General features: G+C 39.4%; 1 protein-coding gene across 3 annotated transcripts in view; it reads left to right on the plus strand.

The window, feature by feature from the left end:
• The window catches only part of LIN9 (lin-9 DREAM MuvB core complex component), a 76,712-nt gene that overhangs the window by 12,581 nt on the left and 49,083 nt on the right, over positions 1-15,048 (plus strand). For 2 of the 3 annotated variants that reach the window (XM_060192114.1, XM_060192116.1), the window contains exons 2-4: positions 7,918-7,950; positions 9,115-9,209; positions 10,855-10,959. In XM_060192114.1, the coding sequence (XP_060048097.1) occupies positions 7,918-7,950; positions 9,115-9,209; positions 10,855-10,959 (233 nt within the window). The remainder of the gene's footprint in view (positions 1-7,917; positions 7,951-9,114; positions 9,210-10,854; positions 10,960-15,048) is intronic. The other variant, XM_060192115.1, reaches the window with a different exon arrangement.

Genomic DNA, 15,048 nt, shown 5'->3' on the forward strand with positions numbered 1-15,048 from the left:
AGACTCTGCTTTCCCCATGTAGTAGTCTGGGCAACTTTGTCAAAGATTAGATGTCCATAGGTGTGGGGCCTCATTTCTGGGCTCTCAGTTCTATTCCACTGGTCAGTGTCTATTCATGTTCCAGTACCAAGCAGTTATGATGACAATGGCCCTATAATGCAGTTTGAGATCTGGGAGTGTGATGCCTCCAGTTCTGTTCTTTTTTCTCAAGATTGTTTTGGCAATTCTAGGTCTTTTCTGGTTCCAGATAAATATTTGTAGCATTTTTTCTATTCTCCTAAAAAATGTGCTTGGGATCTTGATGGGGATAGCATTAAATTTGTAGATGGCTCTGGGTAATATATTCATTTTGATGATGTTAATTCTTCCAACCCATGAACATGGAATATCTTTCCACTTCTTTGTGTCTTTTTCAATTTCTTTGAGTAGTAACTCATAATTTTCAGTATACAAGTCTTTCACTTCTTTGGTTAGGTTTACTCCTAGATATTTTATTGTTTTTGTTGCTATAGTAAAAGGAATTGATTTCTGGATTTCAATTTCTTCTAACTTAGTGTTTGCATAGAGGAATGCCACTGACATTTGAATGTTAATTTTGTAGCCTGACACGTTACTGTATTGCCTGATGATTTCCAAAAGCTTCTTGCTGGAGTCCTTAGGATTTTTCCATGTATACTATCATGTCATCTGCAAATAAGGAGAGTGTGACTTCTTCTCTTCCAATCTGTATGCCTTTAATTCCTTGCTCCTGCCTGATTGCTATGGCAAGAACTTCCAACACTATGTTGAATAGTAATGGTGATAGTGGGCAGCCCTGTCTAGTACCTGATCTGAGTGGAAATGCTTCCAGTTTTTCACCATTGAGTATGATGTTGGCTGTAGGTTTGCTATATATAGACTCCACTATCTTGAGGAATTTTCCGTCTATTCCCATTTTTAGTAGTGTTTTGATCATAAAGGGATGTTGTATTTTGTCAAAGGCTTTCTCTGCATCTATTGATATGACCATGTGGTTTTTGGTCTTTCTTTTGTTGATGTGGTGGATCACATTGATTGATTTACGTATATTAAACCAACCTTGCATGCCTGGGATAAACCCCACATGGTCATGATCAACAATCTGTATCAACAATACATGATCAACAATCCTGTATCCGGTTGGCTAGAATTTTGTTCAATATTTTTGCATCTATGTTCATCAGAGATATTGGTCTGTAGTTTTCTTTTTTGGTTGTGTCCCTGTCTGCTTTTGGTATCAGGGTGATGTTGGCTTCATAGAAGCTGGCAGGGAGTATTCCAGTGTCTTCAATCTTCTGGAAGACTTTTAAAAGTAGAGGTATTAGTTCTTCTTTGAAGGTTTTGTAGAATTCATTTGTAAAACCATCTGGTCCAGGATTTTTATTTTTGGGGAGATTTTTCATAACTGTTTCAATTTCATTAGCTGTGATGGGCCTGTTCATGTTATCCACTTCCTCTTTACTTAGTTTTGGAAGTTGGTAGGTATCTAGGAAATCGTCCATTTCTTCCCGGTTCTCTAGCTTGGTGGCATATAGTTGTTCATAGAAGCCTCGCATGATATGTTGAATTTCTGCAGTGTCTGTTGTGATATTTCCTCTTTCATTTACTATCCAATTTATTTGGGTCTTCTCCCTTTTTTGTTTTGTGAGTCTGGCTAAAGGTTTGTCGATTTTTTTCACTCTTTTGAAGAACCAACATTTACTTTCGTTGATCTTTTGTATGGTTTTCCTATTCTCAATATTATTTATTTCTGCCCTAACTTTAGTGATTTCTGTCCTTCTGGTTGCTTTAGGGTTCCTTTGTTGTTCTTCTTCTAGGTCTTTAAGATGTGCGATCAGGCTGTTTATTTGTGCTTTTTCTTGTTTCCTAATGTGTGCTTGTATAGCTATGAACTTCTCTCTTAGGACTGCTTTAGCTGTGTCCCAAATATTTTGATAGCTTGTGTCTTCATTTTCATTGAACTCTCGAAACATTTTGATTTCTTCCTTGATTTCCTCTTTGACCCAGAAGTTGTTAAGAAGTGTACTGTTGGGAGTCGGGCTGTAGCGCACTGGGTTAAGCGCAGGTGGCGCAAAGCACAAGGACCGGCATAAGGATCCCGGTTCGAAGCCCGGCTCCCCACCTGCAGGGGAGTTGCTTCACAGGTGGTGAAGCAGGTCTGCAGGTGCCTATCTTTCTCTCCTCCTCTCTGTCTTCCCCTCCTCTCTCCATTTCTCTCTGTCCTATCCAATAATGACAACAACAATAATAACTACAACAATAAAACAACAAGGGCAACAAAAGGGAATAAATAAATAAAATAAATATTTTTTTAAAAAAAGAAGTGTACTGTTGAGCTTCCACATTTTGGCACTGTTACTAATCTTTTGTTGATTGTTAAGTATTAGTTTAATTCCACTGTGGTCTGAGAAGATGCTTGGGATGATTTCAATGCTCTTGAATTGGCTGATGCTGTCTTTGTGGCCTAACATATGGTCTATCCATATGTTAGGAATGACCCATGTGGATTTGAGTAAAATGTGTATCCAGTTTCTTGGGATGAATGACTCTGAAAATGTCCAATAGTTCTAGTTTATCTATCTTCATTTAGCTCCCTTATGTCTTTATTGATTTTCTGCCTGGATGATCTGTCAAGTTGAGATAGTGGGGTGTTGAAGTCCCCCACTACGATTGTGTTACTGTTAATATATTGCTGTAGCTCTTTCAGTAGAAGTTTGATGTATTTAGATGGCTTCTGTTTTGGTGCATAGATGTTAATAATTGTTAAGTCCTCTTGATTGACTGATCCTCTGAGCATTAAGTAGTGTCCATTCCTATCTTTTTTAATCTTATCTATTTTAAAGTCTACCATGTCAGATATGAGAATAGCGGCTCCTGCCCTTTTTTGTGGGCCATTGGCTTGTATGATAGTTTTCCATCCTTTCACTTTAAGTCTGTGTTTGTCTTGTTGAGTTAGGTGGGTTTCCTGTAGACAGCATATTGTTGGGTTGTGTTTTCTGATCCATCTTCTGACTCTGTGTCTTTTAATAGGTGAATTCAGGCCATTGACATTTATTGATATCAAAGATTGAAGATATTTTAACGCCATTCTTGTAGAGTTCTAGAGTGTTTTGATATATGTCCTATTTGTGGTGGTCTGATTGTTTATAGGAGACCTTTCAGAACTTCTTTCAGGGCAGGCTTGGTGATGGTTGAGTCCTTCAACTGTTGCTTGTCTGAGAAGGTTTTGATGCCTCCATCTAGTCTGAATGACAGTCTAGCAGGATATAGTATTCTTGGCTGAAAGCCTTTCTCATTGAGCACTTGATAGATATCTTGCCATTCTCTTCTGGCCTGTAGTGTTTGTATGGAGAAGTCTGCTGCTAATCTTATGGGTTTTCCTTTGTAGGTGACTCTTTGTTTTTCTCCTGCAGCCTTCAGAATCCTTTCTTTATCCTTATTCCTTTCCATTCTAAGTATGATATGTCTTGGTGTCTTTAGGTCTGGGTTAATTCTGTTTGGGACCCTCTGGGCTTCTTGAATTTTTTGTCTTTGATGTTGTCTAGACTAGAGACGTTTTCAGCTACTATGGCCTGGAAAATGCTTTCTTCCTCTCCTTCTCTTTCTTCCTCTGGTATGCCAATAATGCGTATATTGTTTCTTTTGAAGTCATCCCATAGGACTCTGTTGTTGTTTTCAGCATCTCTTAATCTCTTTTTGAGATCTCTTACTTCTTTTTTAGTTGTCTCTAATTCATCCTCAATCTTGCTAATTCTGTCTTCAGCCTCATAGATTCTATTCTCTCTGCCCTCTACTATTTTCTGGAGTTCATCTATTTTGTTGCCCTGCTCTGATACTGTTTTAGCTTGTTCAGCTAGTTGCATTCTTAGCTCAGTGATTTCAGCTTTCAGCTCTCTAATAACCATGAGATAATTAGTATTTTCTTCCATATTCTCATGTGTTGTTCCTGCATTTCTGATTACAATTTTTTCAAATTCCTTACTCACTCCTTTTATTGTTTCCTTAGCTAATGTTTGGATGTTGAACTCGTTATTTTGTGCTTCACCCTCTGGAGGACTTTTAGCTGGACTCTTGTCCTGGTTCGATTCTCCAATATTTTTTCTTGTTGTTTTAATAATTTTATATATTATGTTATAAGTTCCCTTTATCAGTACTTTTCAAATTATTGATCACTATTGCCTGGATTGACTTGTGTCTAAGTAAGTTAATTAAAGGGTTCACATTGGTGGAAGTTAACAGTTATTTCAATCCCTGAGTTAGAGCTCAGTGGTTTAAAAGCCTCTTTCTTTTTTTTTTTCTTTCCCTTCCCTGTAGGCTATGGGAGCCTGAGGGCTTTTAAACTATCAATAGGCTTCTTAGCTTAATCACTGACTCTTGACCAAGAGATAAAGTAGGGTGTGGCAGAGATAATCCAGTGGTTATGCAAAGAGACTTTCACAGCCCCTCAGCTATGCCACCGAGGTATGGGTCTTCTCCTGAGTTTCCCAGTTAGATCTCTGTCCCCTGGTGTCCCTTCCTGTCACTGCTCCAGATTCTGAGGGTAGTAGTAATGGAGACTTAGAGTTGCACTTGGTGAGTCTCTGGGGAGTCCTCTCCTCCCTTCAGCTGTCCCCTTGTTGGTGGAGCAGACTGGAGGTGGTGTCTCAACTGATAAACTGCTGAACTGTTAGCAGTCACTTAATCTCTCCTTAGGCCCCTCTCTCCTCTCTGTCACCAGCCACACGTGTTTGTACTCACCAGTGATTTACTAGGTTCCTGTGGTCATTGTGGTTCTGTCTTTTTCGGTCCGTGTGGTCTCCTTTGGTATTCTTAGTTGATCCGGGAGAGGAGAGGGAGGGAGAGGAGAGGAGAGAAAGCAATCTGCTGCTTTAGCTCCACCTCCAGATGTCGAATCCGCCCTTGTTGTTTTTATCATTGTTGTGGTTATTGTTGTTGGATAGGACAGAGAGAAATCGAGAGAGGAGGGGAGACAGAGGGTGAGATAAAGATAGACTCCTGCAGACCTGCTTCACTGCTTGTGAAGCGGACTTCCCTGCAGATGGGGAGCCAGGGGCTCCAACTGGGATCCTTACACTGGTCCTTGTGCTTCGCGCCATGTGCGCTTAACCCGCTGCGCTACCACTCGACTCCCTCTTTTAATTTTTTTATTATCTTTATTTATTGGATACATAACCAGAAATCAAGAGGGAAGTGGGAGATAGAGAAGGCCAAAGATAGACACCTACAACACCATTCACGAAGATGCCCCTCTGCAGATGGGGACCGGGGACTCAAACCCGGATTCTTGCCCGTTGAAACCTGTGCACTTAACCAGGCACACCACCAACTGGTCCCAAGAGGATTTCTTAAAAAAAAAAAAAATTAATTAAATTACCTTTAATTTACTTAATGGATAAAGATAGCCAGAAATTGAAAGGAAGGGTGATACAGAGAGGGAGAGAGAGACCTGCAGCACTGCTTCACCACTGGTAAAGCGTTCCCCTTGCAGTTGGGGATTTGGGGCTTGAACCCAGGTCCTTTTGCATTGTAATTTGTATGCTTAGCCAGGTGTGCCACCATCTGGCCCCTTCCAAGAGGATTTCTTGGGTCTTTTTAACTTACTTAAAGAAATTTTTAAATTTATCTTTATTTATTGGGCAGAGACAGCCAGAAATCGAGAGGGAAGGGGGGGATAGGAAGGGAGAGAGACAAATGCCTGCAACATTGCTTCACCACTTGTAAAGCTTTGCCCCTGCAGGTGGTGGCCGGGGGCTAGAACCTGGGTTGTTGTGCATTGTGATAAGTGTGCTCAACCTGGTGTACCACCACCTGGCCCCCTTAAGTGTCTTTTTAAAACTTGAGATCTAATTGGTATATAACATTGTATATAACTGGTCAGCATAATGATTTCATGTATGTATATCTTGCCAAGTGATTATATAATAAATTATCAGTAGCACCACATAGTTACAATTTTTCATTCTTGTGATGAGAACCTTTAAGATCTTTTTTTTTTTGCAACTTTGAAATTTACAATATAGAATTATAAATACCACAGGGTTCATTGCACTCCCCATGAAATATTTATCTTATAACTGGAGGTGTGTACATTTCCGTCACTTTCACCTATTTCACCCATTTTACACCTCTGGCAACCAATGGCTTGGCTTTTTTTTTTTAAATTCCAGATTTAAATGAAAAAAAGGTAATCCTTTATTATATTTTTTTCAAATGATTTATACTTCTTTGCAATGTACATCTATAATTCTTAATTTTTTTTTTTCTATTTTAGTACTCTCCCTCCCTCCCTCATAAAAACTTCTTTCCTGCTCTAAAACTACCCACCCTACTCACAGATCCTATCCTTCATTCTCCAGAATCTGTCACCCAGTGAGGCTTCTCAGAGTGGACCTGGGGGTTAATGTGCAACAGCATTCCCTACGAACCTTTATTAATAATAAAGGTCCCCAGGCCCCCTACATGTGAGCTTCTTGGTTATTCTAATGTTGTTTATTCTTTTAAAATTTTATTAGTGATTTAATAATAATTGAAAAAATTGTAAGATAACAAGGGTACAATTCCACACAGTTTCCACCACCAGAGTTCCATATCCCATTCCCCCCAAAGATTTATTATTCTCTATCCCTCTAGGAGTATGGACCAAAATTCTTTATGGGGTGCAGAAGATAGAAGGTCTGGCTTCTGCAATTGCTTCTCTACTGGACATGGGTGTTGGCAGGCTAATGTATACCCCCAGCCTCTTTCTGTCTTTCCCTAGTAGGGTAAGGGCTCTGGAAAGGTGACACTTTGGGACACATTGGTGAGGTCATCTTGCTCAGGGAAGTCAAGATGTAATCTGCAACTTGGTGACTGAAAAGCTGTAAGATATAAAGCAGGACAAATTATTTAATAAACAGGAATCCAAAGGTAGGAATAAGTAGAGCAGATGAAATTAGGGGTCTCTGTGTGGGAAGAAGCAGGAAGTCCATCTTAGGTACTAACATAGTTTATTCTAATTAAGTTTGGATTGATTGTTGAACTACTTCAGCTTTATGCTGGCTGTTTTTGATTGTACCAGAGCACTGCTCAACTCTGATTTATGGTGATGCTGGGGGTTGAACCTGGGACCTCAGAGCCTCAAGTATAAAAGTCTTTTCGGGAGTGGGGCTGTAGGGCAGCAGGTTAAGCGCAGGTGGTGCAAAGCGCAAGGACCTGCTTAAGGACCGGTGTAAGGATCCCAGTTCCAGCCCCCGTATTCCTACCTGCAGGGGAGTCGCTTCACAGGCGGTGAAGCAGGTCTGCAGGTGTCTTTCTCTACCCCTCTTTGTCTTTCCCTCCTCTCTCCATTTCTCTCTGTCCTATCCAACAACAATAACTACAACAATAAAACAACAAAGGCAATAAAAGGGAATAAATAAATATTTTAAAAAAAGAAAAAAGAAAAAGTCTTTTCAAGAACCATGATGTAGAATACCATTCTTGGGTCTTCTGAACTCCCATTTCCAGCTCAGATCTTTAAATGTTCCACATACTTGATTTCCAAGGAATCTTTTGCCTGACAGGAGTTTCATTTTCTGTTTTCTGTACTCTAGAAATGTCAGTTCCTTTCCTCTTCCTCTTTCTCTTCTCCAGTTGAGCATACTTCTGGATGAGGAACCAAATTATTCCTGTCCCTACTTTTGAACTTTCCTCTGAACATTGTTTTCTCTTGAAAAGGTCTCCATTTCTCACAACTTGAACAAGACTCTCTTCTTTGTCTTGAGTTCTTGTCTACAGCTTGACTAGTTGTTGTTAAGTAATCATCTTACCATCACTTGAAACTCAACACTACTAAAACCAAGTGGGTCATGTGTACCCCTAAGCCAAATTATTTTTCTTTTACTTTGACTATGAAATAATACTGATTTCTTTTCATTGTAGGCTCTTCAGCAAAAGCCCTTGTCAGTTTAAAAGGTAAGACTCAGCGTTGTTTTTTCCTGTATAACATAAGCTAGAAATTTAATTACTTAAATTGTTTCACTTTTCTTCCTAAGTTGTGATTCATTATAACATTAAGTATTGGTTTACATTGATGATAACTAAATTTACACACTGTTATAGAAGAATTTGTTCTTGGCTGTTAGAAATTATTTCTTAAAAAAATTTCCCCAAGAATTTTGGACTAAAGAATGTTCTACTGAACATTCCAGACAGATGTTACAAGATTTAAAACATTTATTAAACAACTGTGCTGCACTGTATTTTTGCATAACCATTCATTTTCTAAGTATCTTACTTTCTAAGTAGTAATATATGTTTCTTGAAATAAAGATGCTATTACTTTTCTGACAAAAATAACTAGACATGATCCTTGTTCTATTTCTTTCTGAAAGTACACTAAATCAACTCTCTTAATATAGTTTATTTTGAAATAAAACTCTAGTGACTTGAGGTAAAAAAAATAAAAATAATTAAGTAATACTGATGAAGAGCTCAGATGGAATGGACTTCATCCCAGTTTTCTGTGTCTCTGTATAAACATGTCCCTTTTATAAAAACTATATTCACCTTATTTTCATGATATGTCTATTCATATTATGATTTTTTTTTTTCTTTTTTACCAGAGCACTGTTCAGCTCTGGCTTATAGTGGTGCGGGGGATTGAATCTGGGACTGTGGAGCCTCAGGCATGAGAGTCTGTTTGCATAGCCATTATGCTATCTACCCTCCGCATTATGAAAATATGATTGATTTAATTTTTTTCTTATTGCATGCAACTCTTTGGATTAAGGAAAACAACAACCATACATTTCAGTTTGGACATCAGTAATGCTTTCATATGTTGAAGCAGAAAGTAGTTGAAAGCATTCTCTAAGTTCAAGGCATAAGGGAACTTTCTGCATTTTTCATTTGTTTTTTTAATTGTACTTATGTGATAGTTTGTGGCAAATTTGAGTTGTCACATTTTAATTTAAAAATTGTATACTTTCAATTAGAAAGTTTCAAAAAAAGAAGAAATTTTTAAATGTGTAATAAACATTCTCTGTGTCTTTAAATACATAGCTGTTATTAAAAAGACTATTCATAGTATGAAATTCTTTGCACTAGAATTTTATTAGTAATTATTATTTATTACAGAGGGAAGCTTATCTAACACATGGAATGAAAAGTACAGCTCTTTACAAAAAACCCCTGTCTGGAAAGGCAGGAATATTGGCCCTGCTGTGGAAATGGTAAGGAATTAGTTTTTTTCTTACACATTAGAATGTGATCGCTAAATTGTCTGTATTGTTATCATGTGCAAGTTTTTATACCTCAGCAGAAATTTTTCCTGATTTTTTTCCCCAAGTCCAAGCTTTTGAATCACATGTACATAATTTGATCATATTTACATATCATAGCCTATGATAATCTGAATATCTTTAAATATTTGTTAAGTACTTATAAATAGGCTAAAAACTCCAACAGCCCCAAATCATACTTTCATTGGAATACAAGGATTTTATATAACTGGTCCCTGCAAAAAGCCATATGAATATGTGCTGAGATACTAAAATCTTGTGTTGGCCAAAGGTAAGTGCATTTCAGGTGGGAAGTAAACATGGGCATCATTGGCAGACTGCCAATGTGGGCAGCCCTCACTTTTTCTTATTCACTCAGGTAGCCAGTAGGTTTTAGAGTTCAACCATGAAACACGTCTGGAGCTGAAATAGATAGTACCCATTACGATAGCTTAAGCAGGTGACCACATAAATATATAAGACTTTCTAGACTCTGAATTCTGTCGCCACTATTCTCTTCCTCTGCCATGGTCATGGGAAGAGAACAGAGAAGGAAGGGACTTCCTATCAGGACTCTGTGGAGTGTTTAGATTCTCACTGGCTTTAATTTCAAGTGTCCAGACATTGGATTCAACCCACATGTTGCTAGCCTTGTACCTGCCTTCCTTCTACTTTCTTTCCTGTGAGATAAGTAAATCTTTTTTTTTTTTTTTAATCTAGTAACTACAGGCGCTTACTTAATATTTACCATAAATATTTAATATCTGTGGTCCGGGAGCTGGCGCAGGGGATAAAGCACTGGATTCTCAACCATGAAGTCCTGAGTTCGATCCCTGGCAGCACATGTACCAGAGTGATATCTGGTTCTTTCTCTCCTTCTCTCCTCTTATCTTTTTCATGAATAAATAAATTGTCAAAAAAAAAAAAAGCAACTTGATATCTGTAGCTAAAGACATATCTATCTATATGTATATATATATACATATATCAATAACTATTTTTTACTTTTAAATGGAAATTCAATTATCAGTTTTTGACAGCAAATCTAGTAAAATATTGTATATGTTTAGATTTACTCTCCAGAGAATGATCTAGTAACTTTGTACCAGCCCAGCCCTATAAAATAGATATATGTGACACACCTAGCTGGTATTACCCTAAGCACTAACATAAAGAGAACTGGAATTTCTAGAACTTCATTTCCTTTCTTCACCATTCAAGGCTGCCAGTGTAGTAGAAGAAGCTACTACTTTCTAAATCTAAAATCTTTCTAATTTATTAATTTATTTTTTGATCTTTCTAACTTATGAGTAAAGCAGAGAGAGAGAACCAGAGCATCACACTGGTATGTCTGGTACCAGGGATTGAACTTGGGACCTCATGCTTAAGAATCCTACACTTTCTTCACTGTACCACCTCACAGGCTGCTAACTCTAAGTGCTTTTTATTTGACATTGTGTACTTTGTACTGCCTACACTTCATCCTTCTATATTGCTGATAATCCAGGGTCAGTCATATTTTCCAGTTATAGAATTGTATTTTGGAACAGAAACAGGAAATGTTCAGCCTTTTCATTACATAAAATTTCTGTCATAGCCTTTCAGAAATTCAAAACGAAGTAGACTCTTTTCTGAGGAAGATGACAGACAAATAAATACAAGGTCACCTAAAAGAAACCAGAGAGTTGCAATGGTTCCACAGGTATGTATCTACAAACATTCTGTTTCATGTGAAAGGAAGAAAACAGCCAAGTGAGCATAATAATGGCCATTAATTAATTAAATTTTTTTTTTTTATTGAGAGGGGAGGGGGATATAGAGAGGGAAAGAGACAGAGACACTTGCAGATTTGTCTCACCACTCGTGAAGCATTCCCTAGCAGTTGGGGACCAGCGGCTCCAATCCAGGTTCTTTGCACACTGTAATGTGTATGCTCAACCTGGTGCACCACTGCCTGGCCGTTATTAATTTATTACATTTGAGTAATAAGTTCTTTCCTTTAAATCAGAACTCCAGCTTAGCTGCTATTCAGTTACCTAGAAAAGGCTGTTATTTTTCTAACGTATTTATTTATTTAAGATTTTGTTTATTAATGCTTTATCCACTGCACCAACTCCCAGACCATGGCCATTATTTTATTTATAGACTTTATTATTGTTATTTTTCCCTTTTGTTGCCCTTGTTGTTTTATTGTTGTTGTAGTTATTATTGTTATTGATGTTGTCGTCATTGTTAGATAGGACAGAGAGAAATAGAGGAAGGGAAGAAAGAGGGGAAGAGAAAGATAGACACCTGCAGACCTGCTTTACCACCTGTGAAGCGACTCCCCTGTAGGTGGGGAGCCAGGGGCTCGAACCAGGATCCTTAACCCAGTCCTTGTGCTTCGCGCCACATGTGCTTAACCCGCTGCGCTACCGCCCGACTCCTTTTGTGATTATTTTTTTAACCAGAGCACTGCTTAACTCTGGTTTATGGGGGGTACTAGGGATTGAGCCTAGGGATCTCAGAGCTTCAGGCATGAAAGTCCTTCTGCAGAACCATTATGTGGTCTCCCCAGCCCTTTATTGATGGACTTTATTAAATCATAGAAAGTTAGTACTTAACTAGTAAAGGCCCACATTTTTCAATTCTTTATTTTATGGGAGTCAGTCTTTTTTTTTTTTATTCTTTTTAAAAATATTATTTATTTATTCATTCCTTTTTGTTGCCTTTTTTATTGTTGTAGTTGTTGTTGTTATTGATGTCGTTGTTGTTGGATAGGACAGAGAAATGGAGAGAGGAGGGGAAGACGGGGAGAGAAAGAGACACCTACAGACCTGTTTCACCGCCTGTGAAGCAACTCCCCTGCAGGTGGGGAGCCAGGGGCTTGAACCGGGATCCTTAAGCTGGTCCTTGCACTTCGACACGTTCCTTAACCTGCTGCGCTACCACCTGACCCCCCCCCCCCTTTTTTTTTTACCAGAGTACTGCTCAGCTCTGGTTTATGGTGGTGCAGGGGACTGAACCTGGGACTTTGGAGCCTAAGGCATGAGAGTCTGTTTGTATAACCATTATGCTATCTAACCCTGCCCCCCTTTTTAAAAGATTTATTTACTTATTCCCTTTTTGTTGTCCTTGTTGTTTTATTGTAGTAGTTACTGTTATTGATGTTGTCGTTGTTGGATAGGACAAAGAGAAATGGAAAGAGATGGGGAAGACACAGAGGGGGAGAGAAGGAGAGACACCTGCAGACCTGCGTCACCGCTTGTGAAGTGACTCTCCTACAGATGGGGAGCCGGGGCTCTAACCCAGATCCTTAGACCAGTCCTTGTGCTTTGTGCCATGTGCGCTTAACCCGCGGCACTGCTGCCTGGCTCCTGTGGGGGGGGTCAGTCTTTTCATTTTTATTATATTTACTTCTTTAAAAATTTTATTTATTTATTAATGAAAAAGGGAGGAAGAGAGAGAAGGAACCAGATATCAATCTGGTACATGTGCTGCTGGGTACTGAACGTGGGACCTCCTGCTTGAGAGTCCAATACTTTATCCACTGTGCCATCTCCCGGAGCACTGTATTTACTTATTTATTGGATAGAGACAGCCAGAAATCAAGAGGGAGGGGATGACAGAGAGGAGAGAGACAGAGAGAAATCTGCAGCACTGCTTCACCATTGCAAAGCTTTCCCCCTACAGGTGGGGACTGGGGGTTTAAATCCTGGGTCCTTGCACTTTGTAACATGTGCGCTCAACCAGGTGAGCCACCATCTGGCCCATTTAATTTTTTTTTTTTAATTAATTAATTAATTAATTAATTTTTTGTATTTGATAGGACAGAGAGAAACTGAAAAGGGAGGAGTAGATAGGGAGACAGTGACACCTGCAGCACCGCTTCGCTGTTTGTGAAGCTTCCCCATATAGACGGGAGCCACAGCCTTGATCCCCAGTCCTTGCACATAGTAATGTGTGTGTGCTTAATCAAGTATGCCACAACCTGGCTCCTCAGACTTTTTTTTTTTAAAAGCATTGAAATTGTGGAAATTAAATAAATTACTTTGGCATTATGGAATCAAAGTTTTATATAGAAAGGAGGGACACACTGCTAGGTCCTTCAGTATTGTATTCAGTGATATGCACATACTTTATGTGACCATTAGATTTATTGTTTTATATTTATTTATTTTCCCTTTTGTTGCCCTTGCTTTTTTTTTTTTTTATTGTTGTTATTGATGTCGTCGTTGTTGGATAGTACAGAGAGAAATGGAGAGAGGAGGGGAAGACAGGGAGAGAAAGACACTTGGAGACCTGCTTCACCGCCTGTGAAGCGACTCCCCTGCAGGTGGGAGCCGGGGCCTCGAACTGGGATGCTTACACTGGTCCTTACGCTTCACACCACGTGCACTTCACCCACTGCGCAACTGCCGGACTTCCCGACCATTAGATTTATTAATGTAGACACTGAGGAATAAGAAATTTTAAGAAATGAAGGAGATGGTTTATTTTTGTTTTGTTTTTTGTTTGTTTTCTAGTAGCACTGGACAATAAACCTAGGACTTATTTATTCCTCCAGGGTTATCGCTAGGGCTCAGTGCCAGCACTATGAATCCACTGCTCCTGGCATCCATTTTCTCCATTTTGTTGGATAGAATCAGAAAGATTTTGAGAGAGAAGGGGGAGATAGGAGAGGGAGAGAGAAAAATAGACACCTGCAGACCTGCTTCACCACTTGTGAAGTGACCCCGCTGCAAGTGGGGAGCTGTGGGCTTGAACTGGGTGGGATCCTTGCACTTTGTACTATGGGCACTCAACTAGGTTCACCACCACCCAGACCCTCATTCTTTTATTTTAAGAGAGGAGAAAAGGGAGACAGAGAAGAGCCACCACAGCCAGCCATGGAGTTAGCACCTTTCCCTCCACCCCATGCTTTCTGTGGTGCTCCCATATGGTACCAGGGCTCAAAGCACAAGGCCGCCCACTGGGTGAACTATCTTCAGACCCCAAGAGAGTTTTCGGTTTTTTTCAATATTTATTCCCTTTTGTTGCCCTTATTTTATTGTTACAGTTATTATTGTTGTTGGATAGGACAAAGAGAAATGGAGAGAGTACGGGAAGACAGAGGGGGAAAGAAAGGTAGACACCTGCCGACCTGCTTCACTGCTTATGAAGCGACTCCCCTGCAAGTAGGGAGCCGGGGGCTCAAACTAGGATCCTTATGCAGGTCCTTTGCTTTGCGCCACGTGCACTTAACCTGCTGCACTGCCGCCCGACTCCCAAGAGAGTATTTTTTCTTTATTGTTCAGAATGTACTTTTGATGCACTATAGGCAAAACCTGCCATCAACAGAGCACAGTGCACAGAGGTTTCTCTATCTTTTTGATTGCCAGCCCTCTGGTCTCCACAGTGTTGCAGGTGTTTTAAAAGTGAAGCAGCTTATATATGTAATGCTGACTATAAAACAATAATCCTCCAATAAAGAAGAAATAATTTTTTTTTAAGTGAAGCAGTCGGGGAGCTAGTGAAGTGTGAGAACACAGGACTTGAATGCAAGAAGTGCCAGGTTCAGTTCCCTACATCACCAATAAGCGGAACTGAGTGGCGCTCTGGACAAAACAAAAGTACATGTGTTTGCTGCAGCCAGGAATGAGCCTCTACTCATTCCTGGAGTGTGAGACTGCAGGGCCTCCTGCTTGGCTCTCGCCCAGCACCACATTTACTGGAGTGCTGCTCTGGCTTTTTCTCTTTCTCTCTCATGTGAAACTCTTTCTTAAGAAGCAAGTGATTTTTTTTTCTCATTTTTTACAATTAAACAGAAGTG

This window comes from Erinaceus europaeus, chromosome 6 (genome assembly GCF_950295315.1).
Source record: "Erinaceus europaeus chromosome 6, mEriEur2.1, whole genome shotgun sequence".
Taxonomy (NCBI): Eukaryota; Metazoa; Chordata; class Mammalia; order Eulipotyphla; family Erinaceidae; genus Erinaceus; species Erinaceus europaeus.